This window comes from Balaenoptera musculus, chromosome 12, assembly GCF_009873245.2.
Source record: "Balaenoptera musculus isolate JJ_BM4_2016_0621 chromosome 12, mBalMus1.pri.v3, whole genome shotgun sequence".
NCBI lineage: Eukaryota > Metazoa > Chordata > Mammalia > Artiodactyla > Balaenopteridae > Balaenoptera > Balaenoptera musculus.
The window spans coordinates 84,788,384-84,808,645 of NC_045796.1; the positions used below are offsets into that span (position 1 = coordinate 84,788,384).

A 20,262-nucleotide genomic window follows, 5' to 3' on the forward strand; every position below is an offset into this window, starting at 1 on the left:
TTTTAAGGAACCTCCATACTGTTCTCCATAGTGGCTGTATCAATGTACATTCCCACCAACAGTGCAAGAGGGTTCCCTTTTCTCCACACCCTCTCCAGCATTTGTTGTTTGTAGATTTTTTGATGATGGCCATTCTGACTGGTGTGAGGTGATACCTCATTGTAGTTTTGATTTGCATTTCTCTAATAATTAGTGATGTTGAGCAGCTTTTCATGTGCTTCTTGGCCATCTGTATGTCTTCTTTGGAGAAATGTCTATTTAGGTCTTCTGCCCATTTTTGGATTGCGTTGTTTGTTTTTTTTAATGTTGAGGTGCATGAGCTGTTTATATATTTTGGAGATTAATCCTTTGTCTGTTGATTCATCTGCAAATATTTTCTCCCATTCTGAGGGTTGTCTTTTCATCTTGTTTATGGTTTACTTCGCTGTGCAAAAGCTTTGAAGTTTCATTAGGTCCCATTTACTTTTGTTTTTATTTCCATTACTCTAGGAGGTGGATCAAAAAATATCTTGCTGTGATTTATGTCAAAGAGGGTTCTTCCTATGTTTTCCTCTAAGAGTTTTATAGTGTCCGGTCTTACATTTAGGTCTCTAATCCATTTTGAGTCTATTTTTGTGTATGGTGTTAGGGAGTGTTCTAATTTGTTTTACATGTAGCTGTCCAGTTTCCCCAGCACCACTTATTGAAAAGACTGTCTTTTCTCCATTGTATATCCTTGCCTCCTTTGTCATAGATTAGCTGACCACAGGTATGTGGGTTTATCTCTGGGCTTTCTATCTTGTTCCATTGATCTATATTTCTGTTTTTGTGCCAGTACCTTATTGTCTTGATTACTGTTGCTTTGTAGTATAGTCTGAAGTCAGGGAGTCTGATTCCTCCAGCTCCACTTTTTTCCCTCAAGACAGCTTTGGCTATTTGGGGTCTTTTGTGTTTCCATACAAATTTTTAGATTTTTTGTTGTAGTTCTATAAAAAATGCCATTGGTAATTTGACAGGGATTGCACTGAAACTGTAGATTGCTTTGGGTAGTATAGTCATTTTCACAATATTGTTTCTTCCAATCGAAGAACATGGTATATCTCTCCATCCATTCGTATCATCTTTAATTTCTTTCATCGGTGTCTTATAATTTTCTGCATACAGGTCTTTTGTCTCCCTAGGTAGGTTTATTCTAGGTATTTTATTCTTTTTATTGCAATGGTAAATGGGAGTGTTTCCTTAATTTCTCTTTCAGATTTTTCAGCATTAGTATATAGGAATGCAAGAGATTCTTGTGCATTAATGTTATATCCTGTAACTTTACCAAATTCATTGATTAGCTCTAGTAGTTTTCTGGTGGCATCTTTAGGATTCTCTATGTAGAGTATCATGTCATCTGCAAACAGTGACAGTTTTACTTCTTCTTTTCCAATTTGTATTCCTTTTATTTCTTTTTCTTCTCTGATTGCCACGGCTAGGACTTCCAAAACTATGTTGAATAATAGTGGTGAGAGTGGACATCCTTGTCTTGTTCCTGATCTTTGAGGAAATGCTTTCAGCTTTTCACCATTGAGAATGATGTTTGCTATGGGTTTGCTATGGCCTTTATTATGTTCAGGTAGGTTCCCTCTATGCCCACTTTCTGCAGAGTTTTTATCATAAATGTATGTTGAATTTCGTCAAAAGCTTTTTCTGCATCTATTGAGATGATCATATGGTTTTTATTCTTCAATTTGTTAATATGCTTTATCACATTGATTGATTTACGTATATTGAAGAATCCTTGCATCCCTGGGATAAATCCCACTTGATCATGGTGTATGATCCTTTTAATGTGTTGTTGGATTCTGTTTGCTAGTATTTTGTTGAGGACTTTTGCATCTATATTCATGAGTGATATTGGCCTGTAATTTTCTTTTTTTGTAGTATCTTTGTCTGGTTTTGGTATCAGGGCGATGGTGGCCTCATAGAATGAGTTTGGGAGTGTTCCTTCCTCCACAATTTTTTGGAAGAGTTTGAGAAGGATGGGTGTTAGCTCTTCTCTAAATGTTTGATAGAATACACCTGTGTAGCCATCTGGTCCTGGACCTTTGTTTGTTGGAAGATTTTTAATCACAGTTTCAATTTCATTACTTGTGATTGGTCTGTTCATATTTTCTATTTCTCCTGGTTCAGTCTTGGAAGGTTATACCTTTCTACGAATTTGTCCATTTCTTCCAGGTTGTCCATTTTATTGGCATAGAGTTGCTTGTAGTAGTCTCTTAGGATGCTCTGCATTTCTGCGGTGTCTGTTGTAACTTCTCTTTTTTCATTTCTAATTTTATTGATTTGAGTCCTCTCCCTCTTTTTCTTGATGAGTCTAGCTAACGGTTTATCAATATTATCTTCTCAAAGAACCAGCTTTTAGTTTTATTGACCTTTGTTATTGTCTTCTTTGTTTCTATTTCATTTATTTCTGCTCTGATCTTTATGATTTTTTTCCTTCTGCTAACTTTGGGTTTTGTTTGTTCTACTTTCTCTAGTTCCTTTAGGTGTAAGGTTAGATTGTTTATTTGAGATTTTTCCTGTTTCTTGAGGTAGGCTTGTATAGCTATAAACTTCCCTCTTAGAACTGCTTTTGCTGCATCCCATAGGTTTTGGATCGTCGTGTTTTCATTGTCATTTGTCTCTAGGTATTTTCTGATTTCCTCTTTGATTTCTTCAGTGATCTCTTGGTTATTTAGTAACGTACTGTTTAGCCTCCATGTGTTTGTGTTTTTTACGTTTTTTTCCCTGTAATTGATTTCTAATCTCATAGTGTTGTGGTCGGAAAAGATGCTTTATATAATTTCAATTTTCTTAAATTTACTGAGGCTTGATTTGTGACCCAAGATGTGATCTATCCTGGAGAATGTTCTGTGTGCACTTGAGAAGAAAGTGTAATCTGCTGTTTTTGGATGGAATGTCCTATAAATATCAATTAAACATACCTGGTCTACTGTGTCATTTAAAGCTTGTGTTTCCTCATTTTCATTATGGATGATCTGTCCATTGGTGTGAGGTGTTAAATTCCCCCACTATTATTGTGTTACTGTCGATTTCCTCTTTTATAGCTGTTAGCAGTTGCCTTATGTATTGAGGTGTTCCTATGTTGCGTGCATATATATTTATAATTGTTATATCTTCTTCTTGGATTGATCCTTTGATCATTCTGTAGTGTCCTTCCTTGTCTCTTGTAATATTCTTTACTTTAAAGTCTATTTTATCTGATATGAGTATAGCTGCACCAGCTTTCTTTTGATTTCCATTTGCATGGAATATCTTTTTCCATCCCCTCACTTTCAGTCTGTATGTGTCCCTAGGTCTGAAGTGGGTCTCCTGTAGACAGCATATATATGGGTCTTGTTTTTGAGTCCATTCAGCAAGCCTGTGTCTTTTGGTTGGAGCATTTAATCCATTCACGTTTACGGTAATTATCGATATGTATGTTCCTGTGACCATTTTCTTAATTGTTTTGGGTTTGTTTTTGTAGGTCCTTTTCTTCTCTTGTGTTTCCTACTTAGAGAAGTTCCTTTGGCATTTGTTGTAGAGCTGGTTTGGTGGTGCTGAATTCTCTTAGCTTTTGCTTGTCTGTAAAGCTTTTGATTTCTCCATTGAATCTGAATGAGATCCTTGCTGGGTAGAGTAATCTTGGTTGTAGGGTCTTCCCTTTCATCACTTTAAGTATATCATGCCACTCCCTTCTGGCTTGTAGAGTTTCTGCTGAGAAATCAGCTGTTAACCTTATGGGAGTTCCCTTGTATGTTATTTGTTGTTTTTCCCTTTCTGCTTTCAATAATTCTTCTTTGTCTTTAATTTTTGCCAATTTGATTACTATGTGTCTCGGCATGTTTCTCCTTGGGTTTATCGTGTATGGGACTCTCTACGCTTCCTGGACTTGGGTGGCTATTTCCTTTCCCATGTTAGGGAAGTTTTCGACTATAACCTCTTCATATATTTTCTCTGGTCCTTTCTCTCTCTCTTCTCCTTCTGGGACCCCTATAATGCGAATGTTGCTGCGTTTAATGTTGTCCCAGAGGTGTCTTAGGCTGTCTTCATTTCTTTTCATTCTTTTTTCTTTATTCTGTTCAGCAGCAATGAATTTCACCATTCTGTCTTCCAGGTCACTTATCCGTTCTTCTGCCTCAGTTATTCTGCTATTGATTCCTTCTAGTGTATTTTTCATTTCAGTTATTGTATTGTTCATCTCTGTTTGTTTGTTCTTTAATTCTTCTAGGTTTTTGTTAAACATTTCTTTCATCTTCTTGATCTTTGTCTCCATTTTTTTCCCGAGGTCCTGGATCATCTTCACTGTCATTATTCTTTATTCTTTTTCTGTAAGATTCCCTATCTTCACTTCATTTAGTTGTTTTTCTGGGGTTTTATCTTGTTCCTTTATCTGGTACATAGCCCTCTGACTTTTCATTTTGTCTCTCTTTCTGTGAATGTGGTTTTTGTTCCACAGGCTGCAGGACTGTAGTTCTTCTTGCTTCTACTGTCTGCCCTCTGGTGGATGAGGCTAAGAGGCTTCTGCAAGTTTCCTGATGTGAGGGACTGGTGGTGGGTAGAGCTGGCTGTTGCTCTGGTGGACAGAGCTCAGTAGAACTTTAATCTGCTTGTCTGCTGATGGGTGGGGCTGGGTTCCCTCCCTGTTGGTTGTTTGGCCTGAGGCAACCCAACACTGGAGCCTACCTGGGCTCTTTGGTGGGGCTAATGACAGACTCTGGGAGGGCTCACGCCAAGGAGTACTTCCCAGAACTTCTGCTGCCAGTGTCCTTGTCCCCACGGTGAGCCACAGCCACCCCCCGCCTCTGCAGGAGACCCTCCAACACTAGCAGGTAGGTCTGGTTCAGTCTCCCCTGGGGTCACTGCTCCTTCCCCTGGGTCCTGATGCATACACTACTTTGTGTGTGCCCTCCAAGAGTGGAGTCTCTGTTTCCCCCAGTCCTGTCGAAGTCCTGTAATCAAATCCAACTAGCCTTCCATCTCTGGGAATTCCTCCTCCCATTGCCTGGCCCCCAGGTTGGGAAGCCTGATGTGGGGCTCAGAACCTTCACTCCAGTGGGTGGACTTCTGTGGTATAAGTGTTCTCCAGTCTGTGAGTCACCCACCCAGCAGTTATGGGATTTGATTTTATTGTAATTGTGCCCCTCCTACCGTCTCATTGTGGCTTCTCCTTTGTCTTTCGATGTGGGGTATCTTTTTTGGTGAGTTCCAATGTCTTCCTGTCAATGACTGTTCAGCAGTTAGTTGTGATTCTGGTGTTCTCAGAAGAGGGAGTGGGAGCATGTCCTTCTACTCCACCATCTTGGTTCAGGCTCAATAATCGGAAGTCATTGTTTTTAATAATGGCAGGGACCGTGAAACACAACATTCGGGAAAATGGTTAACTCTACAGTGCGCATGGCATTAGGTTGAGCTCTGGGTAGATCGGTGTTCCAGTTACTTCTATAATTCATAATCATCATATATGTGACATGCCACGAAAATATTATTTGAAGCATAAAATAATACATTAAGAACTTTAACATTCCTGCCTGACAAACTAACCCTAGCTGCACCTTCTGGAGTAGGGACTTACTTGCTGTTGTGTCAGCTAACTATCCCTAGTTTAATCAACTGTTCGGGGAGGAGGTGGGGTAATAAAGCAACCAGCTGCAGGCATGACGGGAGCAGTGAGGACTATGATAGACATGTGCACAGCAGGCATGACAGAAGCAGGTCTCGGAAACGCCTCATTCTCCTGGATGTGCTCAGGACTTCAGACACGTGGAGTTCAGGACAGTCAGGAAAGGACTTGTGCATTATCATGGGTGCATTATTTAAGCTTCCCTATACAATAGGTATAAATAATAGTCATCTTCATGGAAACAACCTAAATTGCCATCAACAGAGGTATGGATAAAGAAGATGTGGTACATGTATACAATGGGATATTACTCAGCCATAAAAAAGAATGAAATAATGCCATCTGCAGCTACATGGATGGACCTAGAGATTATCATACTAGGTGAAGTAAACCAGACAAAGACAAACATCATATGATAGTGCTCCTATGTGGAATCTAAAATATGATGCAAATGAACCTATCTATGAAACAGAATCACGGACACAGAGAACAGACTGGTGGTTGTCAATGGGGAGGGGTTTGGGGGAGGAAGGGAATGGGAGGTTGGGGTTAGCAGATGTAAGCTTTTATATATAGAATGGATAAAAAACAAGGTCGTACTGTATAGCACAGGGAACTATATTCAATACCCTATGATAAACCATATGGAAAAGAATATATATAAAAAAGATTGTGTGTATATATATATACGTATAACTGAATCAATTTGTTGTATAGCAGTAATTAACACAACATTGTAAATCAACTATACTTCAACAAAAGAAGAAAGTAATAGCTGTCTTGAAGAGTTGTTCTGAGATTCATATGTTGTAAAATTACTTAGCACAGAGTAGACACTTAATAAATGTTGCTTTTACTTTTCAAGCCCAAGTCTAAGGGATAGTTAATTGTTCTGTCCAGTTCTGTACTCAGTTTGATGGATATGTAACAACTGTGCTTTAACTCACATACAATAAAATGCAATTGGGAAGTACTGCACTCATCGAGCTTCTACTTTTATTGGCCATTGACGTGGGACAATGGAGCTCATGTCCTCCTGTGATCAAGTACTATGTTGTTAAGGCCATGGCATCATAATAGGCTCCGAGAAGTAGATCAGTAATGCTTTCCTCAAGTGCAATTTTTCTCCTCGTGTGACATTAGTGTTGCTATCAATGGATATTGAGTACTGGGGAGAAAAAGACACAGCACTCACCATAAGTGAGTGAGAATAAAATGGAACAGACTCTGAATTTAATACTGAATAAGATGGGCATCTATTATTAAGGTTCTTAATAAAATTTGTGTATATAAAGATGCTCAAAAGCACAGAAGTGGGCTCTGTATGTTATGAGAGACAGGCACTCTTATCCAAATGCAAAATGAACTTATTTACAAACCAGAAACAGACTCACAGCCATAGAAAACAAACTTACAGTTACCAAAGGGCAAGGGGGGAAGTGATAAATTAGAAGTTTGGGATTAAAATATACCCCCACTAAATATGAAATAGATAGCCAACAAGAACCTACTGTATAGCACAGGAAACTATACTCAATATCTTGTAATAACCTATAATGGAAATGAATCTAGAAAAGAATATATATATATATATATTTATGGCTCACTTTGCTGTACACCTAAAACTAACACAACATTGTAAATCAACTATATCTCAATAAAAAATTTTTAAAAATGCAAGCTGAAAGCTGAAGGACAGTATCACAACTAAAATTATAAAAGCAGGTAGACCATGAATTAATTTTTATTGGATGACCTACTTACTGGTGGTATGTAGCATCTTTAAACATCATTTGATACAAGGTAATGTTATTTGTTAAAATTTTTAACCCGACTATTCATTATTTTCCCCATCTTCCACCCACTGCATCTTGTTCCCTAGCAATGGCACCAGCTGTCGCCAGCCGATATCGCACCTTTGTGATTCCAGTATTTTTGTATTCAGTATACAGATTGCATTGGTGTAAGGAGATTAACGTGACCATTTTAGAAACATCAGATGCTGTAATTCTGATAAGAGTTGTTTGAAAGACAATAACAAAGATGCAAAGGAGAAGACTAAACTAAATAATTGAAATCTACTTTTCCAAGATTACATAACCCCACAAAAAATAAATAAAAAGAGCTATCTATCTACCTATCTCTATATTAGAGAAAATGTGCTTTATTTAAGTTTCTAATAATAGCAAATGTTTATATAGCTCTTACTGTATGCAAGGCACCGATCTAAATGCTTTATGTATGATGACCCCTTTAATCATAAAAAAAAAAAAGACTATGAGTTAGTGCTACTAATATTATCATCCTATTGTGCAGATGAAGAAACAGGCACAGAGACAATAAATAATGTACTAATTAGTACGCCAGCTGGGTAGTGGCAGAGCTGGGATTTGAGCCCAGGTAGTCTGGCTTTGAAGATCATGTTAACAACTTTCTAAGATTCCCCCTCAAGTCTGTTTTAAGGTGCCATTGTTGAATGCATCTCACAGTAGGTCACAGTCAAAATCACTTAATTATAAACTAGAATATGTGAAGCTGAGGTCTTATATTTTGAAGGCTAAATTCTAGTAACTCAAAGTTTTGAAAATTTCAATATATATTTGGTATGCATTATTTAAACTATTAGGGAAATATGAGCATGTATAGTCCAATACCCCAGTACCTTGAAGATCAATCAAAGTTTACGCACACACACACACACACACATGGATGCACTTAGAAAGATATCAGAACATTTTTTTTTTTGTCCTAATGACTAAGAGCTGCTACTGGTGATTAGTTGGTGAGCCTCAAGGACACTATGCATTCTGCTCTTGCACGATAGTCCCACGTGGCAAAGAACCATCATGACCAAAATGCCAAGAGTGTCCCATTAAGAAAGCTGAACTGGCATACTTCCCTTTAAAGGAGGTTTACATTGTCTGAAGTGAGCTTGTCCACTTTGCGGGAAAGCTGGCACAGATGAAATTATTAAAAGATACATTTACATCAAGATATATTTAATATACAAGAATAAAGACTATAAAAAGGCTTTGAATCTGTTTCACAGGAATATTAAATTCTTCCAATTTTCTCTGACTTGGAAAGTAGCTGTCATGACCTGGCCCACTAAGGTTATTCACTCTGCATTCCAACAGAATGTTCCTGAAGTTAAAATGTCCATCATGGCTTGACTTCAATGCAAACTGAGATAGCTATTATAATGCCCTTCATTCCCTAAGAATGTGTACCTGTTCTTATTGAAAGGCAGAGCAAACTGTCATAAATGCTGAATGACTTTGGTTCGTGGAGTCAGTTTATTTTACCATTGAAAAATAGACAATGAGAAATGCGGCATGACTTAGTGGGAAAATTAAGAGACTTTTCAGTCAAACAAGGGATAAAGGCTGATTTTACCATTTTCTAAAAGAAAATTTCTTAATTTCATAAGCTCTTATTTCTTGCCTCTAAAAATAGGGATGCTATCACCCCTTACACCTTCTACCCCATAAAGTTGGGGTAAAGACTGAATTTCAAATTCCTCATGAAAACAGTTTTTTGGACTATGGCACAATATTAAAACCACCACCGATGGAATAAATAACAGAGCATGTGATTCTTTACCCCTAGTAAGAGCAGAGGGGTAAAAAGAGAACTTTCTCTTATTTCTCCTTAGTCATGACCTCTGAATACCTTTGGCAAAATTAAGGGAAGGAATATTAATTAAGTAACCAAATGAGAAAACTTAATGTGCTTTGTCACGCTTTATAATGTACCTAATGAGCTATATGAGACAGTGATGGTGCTAAAGGAATAACACACCCGTGGATGGGGGGGTGTGAAGGACTCTTCCCAGACCCTTGTCAAAGAGGAAAGGTCACACTACCCACTAGGCTGGGGGCTCTCTCAGCAAGATGGTCTTTAGATCTGGGCAAGTAGAAGGCACTCATATCTATGTGTGTACAACTGATTAATTCTAAAAAGCCAAACCACCTTACTTTAAGATACCGTAAGAAAAGTTTTCAAATCTTTAAGTTAATGTGACTATATTTCAGGCTCCAACCCCTCAAATCTCCTTCCAGTTTTATTCGAGTGTTTGGATAAATCCTTTCTCTATTTCAATTCTAACACTATCTTAATGAACTTCTAAAAATCCTTGTTTTGGGACTTCCCTGGTGGTCCAGTGGTTGAGAATCCGTGCTTCCACTGCAGGGGGCACGGGTTCGATCCCTGGTTGGGGAACTAGGATCCCGCATGCCGCGAGGCGTGGCCAATAAAATAAAATAAAATAAAAATCCCTGTTTTGCTCCTGTATCTCGGGGAGCGGCATACATGCAGCTTGGTTATCTTTTGCAACGCTGTAGTTAGTCTCTCTCAACACTCCTACATTTATCATGAGATAATATCCTTCCTGTAATGAATGGTCAAAACCTTGGGCTATTTTTGAGTTTTCACTGCAATCAAGCACCAAATTGCATGTATTCTACCTCTGCAATATCACTGTGCACTCCCTTTCACCTCTGTTTTCCTAGTTTAGGTTCTAATTACTTATATTTTAGACTATTATAATAATCTCTCAAGTTTTAACATGAAAATTTAGCAACTAATTATTGAGAACTTACTCCAAACATCTACTAAGTACTAGCGACTGCAAGAAATGGTCTTTGCTCTCATAAAGAGTATGATAGGAAGAACAAAAGCACAGGCAAAGGCCTCAATTCTGTGCATTTTGCAGAACACGCTGTGAAAGGACTCTTCCTTTAAACACAACACGAACCGCATCACCCCACGCCCCCAGCCAGAGGAGGAAAGGCGAACACTTTCACACAGAGCACTGCCCATGCCTGGGCTCCAGCTGTATCCCCATCGTGTTTTCCCTACATTGCCTTACATGCAGCTGAAAGTACAAACACCTGAATGAATGCTTCAAGTTTCATCATGCTTTTCAAGACTGTAATACTAATTAATCTTAGTAATCTCTTTGTATTAAATGATAGGGCATTGCAGTGATGGGGACTTTAGAATCTATTCTAAGGCTATCACCTTACAGACTCTGAGAAGTGATTTTCTCAACTAGTGACAGAACTGGGACATACACTGGGCTCTGACTTCCCACGACACCAGGATCTCCCGTGACAGGGTCGGGGGCGGGGGGGGGGGAATTAGATGCTCTATTAAGTGTACGGGCCAATGGTTAGGACATTCAGCATCCTGATGTACTGTAAGGAGGCAGAGAAAATGCAGAGACTCCCTTAGCTCCAACCACTGGTGCTAGCTCCCAGTCTCTGGTGGAGAAAAATCCCTTCGAAGAAGACAGAAACAAGAAGGATGTCATATTAAAGATGTGAATGGGGCTTCTTAGGAAGTAAGAGAGTAAAGCTGAGGGGGGCTAGAGCCTCAAGCCCACGGTAATTAGTAGGGTTAACTCCTGGGATGTTTCTCTCCCGCTCCCAGTATCCCTCTTATTTGTCCACAGGCCCCAGGGACAGTTCAGCCTCCCTTCCCACTGTGTGCAACCATCTACTGCAGACCAGATGGATTTCATAGTACCTCTAGGGCATTAGGGAACTGGATCTAGCTTCCTTATTCTTTTATCCAGAAAGTAAGTAGTATGGTCCTTCAGAACCTTTCTGAAACACTTTTATGCAAATGAATAAGGGAACTGTGAGAAAAAATAATTTTCATTGTGGATACCTGCCTTAATAAAGTTAGTATATCTACAGTAAATGGTGCATCTGATGTCCTGAAGGGGGAGTAATCTACACTTAGAGGGAAGCCCAGATTTGGTCTGTCCTCCGAACTCCATCATAAGAACCCAAGTGAAGCTCCGGGGGGACAGCTGTCCTGGGCGGGGGGCGGGGGTAGGGTGCAGGGGAGGACTCAGGGATGTTCCCTGGGACAGACAGAGGAGCCCTGAGGTTGGGGAATAGGTGCAATGGAGGGGAGCGACACAGATACACATGGTTCCCTCCCTTCTGCCCTTTCTTCTCATCACTGAGATCAACCTCTGCAGACCCCTCAGTAGATGGAGATTGGGGGTAAGATGAAAAGTAACCTGGGTAAGAACACAGGTCACAGCAGAACACAGGCAAGAAGAAAAAAGACAGAGAAAGGAAGATAGAAGAAATGCAAGCCAGAAATAGCAAGGAAGAAAGGGCTGTGAAGGATGAGTACACGTAAGAGGCATCTAAAGCCAGGGAACTACCTGGTCGTTACGAAACTAAAAATACTGGCGCCGCATGTGTCCTTCAGCCGTTTCCTAAGAAGGTCCTCATTTTTCTTTAGCACCAGAAGCTGGCCGAGGACCACATAGCTCCCCCTACCCGGTCTGTTTCATGCTCTTTGGCCCTCTTTTGGGCAGGATAGTCACTGTCTCTGTAAAGCTTTTTAAATCAATAAAGTCAGTGGCCTTTAAAAAAAAAAAATACTGGGGCTCCACTGAGCCACGTAAAAAACGACCTTGATTCTTGACTTCGCAATAACTGTGGCTAGTTCTTCCAAGCATAGTCAAGTCTCAATAGCATTAGATAGTTAGCATATTTCAGCAGCAAAATGTTAACACAATGTTAGAAAAAAGAAAGTTAGGCTTACATCTTGCCCATTAACTCCGGCCAAACCTGGATCTCCTTTTTCTCCTTGTGCACCCTAGAAAGAAACAATTTATACAATGAAAAATGTTACATCTGAAAACCTTTACTAAGAAAAAACAAGGGAGTTGCTGTTGTTTGGGTATTTATAATGACATGATTACTTCACTAATCCCTTGAAAGAAACATTTATTAAAAAACAATTCTGAGTCCTAAAACTGAAGAGAAGTTTAAAGGTTCAAAAAAAGCTGCATGGAAATGATAATGATTAAAGAGTATAAATAGAACAAGGATTATTTATTTTTTTCTATAAGCAACAAAGAATTTCCTGGAGGGCAATTTGGCAATATATATCAAGGGTCTTAAATCTGCTCATGTCATTGGGCCCAGTGATTTTGCTGCTAAGAATGTATCCTAAGGAAATAATCAGAGATGAAAAGTTTTAGGCAGTAAGATGTAGAGTGCAATGCTATTTATAGTAGTAAAAAGAGAAACATACTAAATGTCCAATAATAGGGAACTGGGTAGATAAATTATGGTATATAGATACAGTGGAATAAGCTGCAACCATTAAAATCATGTTTATGAATTTTATTTTATACTATAGGAAAGCTCTCACAATATAAAAAAGATACAAATATTTGATTACCAAATTTAGTGAATAAATGTTAATATCTATTTTTATTACTGTAAAGTTATAAATGTTCAAAATGGCCACTAATACCATTGTTGATGACACATCTCATAGCTGCATATATTTTTGTCTGATTACTATCTGAAAGGTATATACTTTTATTGGTACACCCTGCATAGCTATAGTATAATTCAAAAAATTTTTAAAAAATGCTTGTCTACCTGAACATCCACCTACCTACCTGTGTATAAACCTACCTATGGGTCTTAGAAACGCTATTGGAAGAAAACAAATCAGAAAAATAAAAATAAATAATCTATGCATGCTGTGACTATGGATGATTTTATTTCCTTCAGTATACTCTTCAGTGTTTTTCAATTTTTAAACAATAAACATGTATTATTTGTATAATTTGTAAAGTGTTTAAAAATAAAAGAATATATAATGTGTAGAAAGAACTCATTCAAGTTCCAAGTGCATCACACATCACTCTGCGTGTGTATAGTAGTAATAGTAGTAGTAGTAGTTATCTCTGCTTTGTGCCACTAGGGTGATTTTATTCCCTTCTTTATATATTCCTTTGTTCTTCATTTTTTAAGGCAATAAACATTATTATTTTTATTTGCAAAAAAGGAAAAGCAAGCACCTCCTGGGCCAAGATGGTGGAGTAGGAACCTGAGCTCACCTCCTCTCCTGGGTACAACAAATTTACAACTATTTATAGAGCACCTACCAATGAAGACTAGCAGAAGGGATCTTCTACAACTAAAGAGATAAAGAAGGAACCACAACAAGACAGATAGGAGGGGTGGGGACCCAGACCCATACCCCTGGGTAAGTGACCCACAAATGGGAGAATAATTACAATTGCAGAGATTCTCCCCAAGGAGCAAGGGGTCTGGGCCCCACATTGGGCGCCCCAGCCTGGTGGTCCTGCACTGGGAAGATGAGCCCCAGAACATTTGGCTTTGAAGGCCAGTGGGGATCACTTTGGGGAGAGCCATGGGGGCTGTGGGAAATAGAGACTCCACTCTTAAAAGGTGCACACAAAATCTCACATGATCTGGGACCCAGGACAGAAGCAGTAACTTGAAAGGACCCTGGGTCAGACCCACCTGCTGATCTTGAAGAGTCTCCCAGAGGAGAAGGAGGCAAGTGGAGCTCACCCTGGGGACACAGACACCGGCAGCAGCCATTTGCGGGAGCTCATTCTACCGTGTTGACACTGGCACTGGGATTCCACTGGGCAGTGGAATCCTCCTTCTAGCTTATCAGCCCCAGGACCCAGACCCACACTGGCTCAACAGCCTGTAGGTGCCAGTGCTGGGACGTCTCAGGACAAGCAACTAACTGGGTGGGGGCAAAGCTTACCAGCAAGCAGGCTGCCTTAAGACCCCCTGAGTCCACAGCTGCCCCTGGACACATCCCTGCCCACCAGAGGGCTGAAGATCCAGCTCCACACACCAGTGTGCAGGCACTAGACCTGGGACTCCCAGGGCCCTGAAGCCAGAGACGTGGGGCCTGGCCCCGCCTACCAGCCAGCCTGCTCTAGCTTCAGGACCAGCCTCACCCACCAGTGGGCAGACACCAGTTACAGGACACCCTGGGATCCAACCCCACTCACCAGCAGGCCAACACCAGCTGTGAGACACCATGGGCCATTCAGCCAGCTGCCCCAGGATCTGACCCCACTCACCAGCAGGCTGAAACAAGCTTCAGGACACCCCAGACCCTAAAGCCAGCTGTGTCAGGAATTGGCCCACTCTGGGATGCCTGGGCTCTGCACCTAGAGACCCCAAGACCTGGCTCTGCCTGCCAGTGGGCAAGACAAGGGTCTGGGATTAAGAGATACAAACTACTATGGGTAAAATAGAAAAGCAACAAGAATATAGTGTACAGTACAGGGAAATATAGCTACTGTTTTGTAATAACTTTAAGGAGAATATAATCTGTAAAAATACTGAATCACTATGTTGTACACCTGAAACTAATATAATATTGTAAATCAACTATACTTCAATTAACAAAAAGGAAAGCTGGGGTGGCAATAATTTTTCAGACAAAATAGACTTCAAAGCTATAAACAAGAGACAAAGAAGGACATTACTTAATGATCAAGGGATCAATCAAAGAAGATATAACAATTGTAAATATATATGAACTCAACATAGGAACACCTATATACATAAAACAAATATTAACAGACATAAAGGGAGAATTGTAACTAACACAATAATAGTAGGGGACATTAACACCCACTTACATCCATGGGCAGATCACCCAGACAGAAAATCAATGAGGAAACTTGGGTCTTAAATGACACATTAGATCAGATGAATTAAACAGATATATACAGGACATTCCATTCACCAAAAAAATGAATACACATTATTTTCAAGTGCACATAGAACATTCTACAGGATAAATCACATTCTAGGCCACAAGTCTCAATAATTTTAAGAAGATTGAAATTATATCAAGCATCTTTTCTGATGACAATAGTCTGAGACTAGAAATTAACTACAAGAAAAAAATACAAAGAAACCACAAACACGTAGAAGCAAAACAATATGCTACTAAACAACCAATGAATCACTGAAGAAATCAAAGAAGAAATGAAAAGATACATGGCGACAAATGAAAATGAAAACACAACAATCCAAAAATCTATGGGATGCAGCAAAAGCAGTTCTAATGGGGAAGTTTATAGTGATACAAGCATACCTCAAGAAACAAGAAAAAGCTTAAATAAACAACCTAACCTTATACCTAAAGGAACTGGAAAAAGAAAAATGACCAAAATCCAAAATTAGTAGAAGGAAATAAATCATAAAGATCAGAGGAGAAATAAATGAAATAGAGACTAAAAAACAATAGAAAATATCAATGAAATAAGAGCTGGTTCTTTGAAAAGATAAACAAAATTGATAAACCTTTGGCCAGACTCAAAAAAAAAAAAAAAAAAGAGGGAGGGTCTAAATCAATAAAATCAGAAATGGAAAAGGAGAAGTTACAACCAACACCACAGAAATACAAAGGATCATAAAAGATTACTATGAACAACTATATGCCAATAAAATGGAAAACCTAGAAGAAATGGACAAATTCCAAGAAATGTATAATCTCCCAAGACTGAACCTGGAAGAAATAGAAAATATGAACAGACCAATTACCAGTAATGAAATTGAATCAGTAACAAAACAAAACAAAACTCAAGTCCAGGACCAAATGTCTTCACAGGTGAATGCTACCAAGCATTTAGAGAAGAGTTAACATCTATCCTTCTCAAACTATTCCAAAAACTTGTAGAGGAAGGAATGCTTCCGAACTCATTCTATAAAGCTAGCATCACCAGATAAAGATATCACAAAAAAGAAAGAAAACTACAGGCCAAAATCACTAATGCAAAAATCCTCAACAAAATATTAGCAAACTGAATCCAACCATAGATCAAAAGGATCATACATCATGATCAAGTGGGATTTATCCCAGATGCATGGATGGCTCAGTATTTGCAAACCAGTGTGACACACCACATTAACAAATTGAAGAACAGAAATCATATAATCATCTCAATAGATGCAGAAAAAATTTTTCAAATTCAACATCCATTTATGACAAAAACTCTCCACAAAGTGGGAATAGAGGGAACGTACCTCAACATAATGAAGGCCATATATAATAGGCCCACAGCTCAAATCATACTCAACAGAGAAAAGTTGAAAACATTTCCTCTAAGATCAGGAAAAAGCCAAGGATGTCTTCTATCACGACGTTTATTCAAGTAGTATCGGAAGTCCTACCCACAGCAATCAAGACAGAAAAAGAAATAAAATCATCCAAATTGGAAAGGAAGAAGTAAAACTGTCACTGTTTGCACATGACCTGATACTATACGTAGAAAACCCTAAAGACACCACCAAAAAACTACTAGATCTCATCAATGAATTCAGTAAAATTTCAGGATACAAAATTAATACACAGAAATCTGTTGCATGTCTATACACTAACAACGAACTATCAGAAAAAGAAATTAAGGAAACAATCTCATTTACAGTTGCATCAGAAAGACTAGAATACCTAGGAATAAATATAACTAAGGAGGTAAAAGACCTGTACTCTGAAAACTATAAGACACTGATGAAAGAAACTGAAGTTGACACAAAGAGATGGAAAGATATACCATGTTCATGGATTGGTAAAGTTAATATTGTTAAAATGACCATACTACCCCAGACAATCTACAGATTCAATGCAATCCCTATCAAAATACCCAGGATATTTTTCACAGAACTAGAACACCTAACCCCCAAATTCATATGGAATTAGAAAAGACCCCAAATTGCCAAAGAAAGCTTCCAAAAAAAAAAAAAAAAGCTACACATATCACATTCCCTGACTTCAGGCTATACTACAAAGCTACAGTAATCAAAACAGCATGGCAATGGCACAAAAACAGACACATAGATCAATGGAACAGGACAAAAAGCCCAGAAACAAACCCACTAACCTATAGTCAATTAATCTATGACAAAGGAGGCAGGAATATACAATGGAGAAAAAACAGTCTTTTCAAGAAGTGGTGCTGGGAAACCTGGATGGCTATTGTGTATGTAAAAGAATAAAGTTAGAACATTTTCTCACACCGTATAGAAAAATAAACTCAAAATGGATTAAAGACCTAAATGTAAGTCCGGAAACCATAGAACTCCTAGAAGAAAACATAGGCAGATCACTGACATAAATAATAGCAATATCTGTATGGATCTGTCTCCTAAGGCAAAGGAAACAAAAGCAAGAGTAAACTAATTGGAACTAATTAAACTTAAAAACTTTTGCACAGCAACAAAAACAAAAAAAACAACATAATGAGTGGGAGAAAATATTTGCAAATGATATGACTGATAAGGAGTTAATATCCAAAATACAAAAACAGTTCATATAACTCAATATCAAATAAAAAAACAACCCAATTAAAAAATGGACAGAAGACCTGAATAGACATTTTTCCAAAGAAGACATACAGATGGCTGACAGGCAATGAAAAGATGTTCAACACTGTAATCATTAGAGAAATGCAAATCAAAACCACAGTGAGATATCACCTCACACCTGTGAGAAGAGCTATCATCAGAAAGACCACAAATAATAAATGTTGGCGAGGATGTGGAGAGAAGGGAGCCCTTGTACACTGTTGTTGGGAATGTAAATTGGTGCAGCCACTGTGAAAAACAGTGACTGTATGTAGGTTCCTCAAAAAACTGAAAATAGAACTACCATATGACCCAGCAATTCCACTCCTGGGCATATATCTAAAGAAAACAAAAACACTAATTTGAAAAGATGCATGCACCCCAATGTTCACAGCATTATTTGCAATAGCCGAGATATGGAAGCAACCTAAGTGTCCATGAACAGATGAACAGATATAGAAGATGTGGTGTACACACACACACACACACACACACACACACACACACACACACTGGAATACTACTCAGCCATAAAAAAGAATGTCATTTTGCCATTTGCAGCAATATGGAGAGGTCTGGAGGGCATTATACTTAGTTAAATAAGTCAGATGAAAGACAAATACTCTATGTTATCACCTATATGTGGAATATAAAAATATAAAACGAATGAATATAACAAAACAGAACTAGAAAACAAACTAGTGGTTATCAGTGGAGAGAGAGAGGAAGTAAGAGCACCATAGGGCTATGGGACTAAGAGGTACCAACTGCTATGTATAGAACAAATTAACTACAAAGATATATTATACAGCACAGGGATATATAGCCATTATTTTGTAATAACTTTAAATGGAGTATAATCTATAAAACTATTGAATCACTTTGCTGTACACCTGAAACTAACATAATACTATAAATCAATTATACTTCAATAAAAAAAAGAAAAAGAAAAGCAAGCACCTGATTTTAAGAGATAATATTTTAAATATTTTACAAGTGGAAATACACATGTACAGTCCCAATTAAGTGCCAGCAGCACAAACCACCCCAAAATGTGCCACTTTGGCATGTGGACTGCATTGAGCTCAAGGCAATTAAGCCCCATAAGACTCAGGAACAGCTTTTTTCCCTCTCCCTTAACTGCCTAAAATAATTTAATAGGGGGCTTGGCCCAGAAACAGAACTATTACCAGAGATAACTCTGTATCTAAAGAATTGTCTACATGACAGGCAAACATCTGATTACCACACATATGCCCTTCTCATCCTTCCGTGAGTGGTCTTCCTCCCCTTCCAAGCCTGGCCCATCCCACTCCTTAGGTCCGATGGCAGACAAGCCTCAACTGCCGGACTGCCTTTGGGTGTCATATTTTTATGGGGCTCTGGTACTAAAACTTTCTTTTTCTCCTGTTAGTCTATCGTATGTCAATTTAATTATTAGACCAGTCAAAGAACCTAGAAGGGAAGAAGGGAAGAAAAGTTTTCTACCCCTACACAATCATCTAAGACTATGCATTATTACCATATTGAAAACACAGGAAATGAAGTAAAAATAATTTGATTACTTGCAATACAAGAAATACATATAATATATAGGATAAACAAAAGGCCACACAAATACATTCAGTGCAACACATTCAAGATATAATGAAACTGAAGACGTTAAACTGGAAACGGAGGGTAAGGAGATGCTGCAGAGCTGGGCTCTCCAGGCTCGTAGCTGCTGGCCACACATGGCTATTTAATAAAATTTAAAATTCAGTTTTTCAGTTTCCCTAGCCACATTTCAAGTGCTCAGTAGTGCCGACTATACTGGACTGTGCAGGATGGAATATTTACATCACCACAGAAAATTCCACTTGACTGTACTAATCCAGAGAGTGGCATATATGATAGAAAGCAAAATAGAAATTAAGAGGTTCAGAAATACCCAGAAGAAAATATCTAGTAAGGGGATCCAAAACAACACAGTGTCTAGATATCGATATAAAATGTATTCCTCACAAGTTAGTAGAATAAACTGAATTTTTTGACACAAGAAGACAAACATAATTCCATAGATATCATCGACTTTCAGAATGTAACTAAAAATGAATACAGTCTTTATTCAAAATTAATGGTTCTCATAGACAGAAAGCGTAAGCAACTCTAATATTAAAGAGATATGTGCCTACAAGGAAACCTGCAACTTGTCGGCTATAAAAGTTAAATAATAATAACAACAATAATATAGAGAACAGAGCTGATGGTCTGATGGGGTTTATGCGGCATGGCAAGGGCACAAGAAATGTGGCAGATGGCTAAAGAAGAAACATGCCGCTTCAAACTGATCAGTGGCAAAAATCTGCAATCAATTTTAAAAAGTATTACTTTTAATATAAGAAGTAGGGGCCATGGTGATCAAATAAGGTTCATTAAAAAAAAGTCATTTACTTTATTATTAACACTGTCACCAACCCTTCT

General features: G+C 38.4%; 1 protein-coding gene across 1 annotated transcript in view; it reads right to left on the reverse strand.

The window, feature by feature from the left end:
* COL19A1 (collagen type XIX alpha 1 chain) overlaps nt 1-20,262 on the reverse strand; it is a 363,922-nt gene that overhangs the window by 210,496 nt on the left and 133,164 nt on the right. Inside the window, exon 11 of the mRNA XM_036871237.1 lies at nt 12,197-12,250. Coding sequence (XP_036727132.1) covers nt 12,197-12,250 — 54 coding nt within the window. The remainder of the gene's footprint in view (nt 1-12,196; nt 12,251-20,262) is intronic.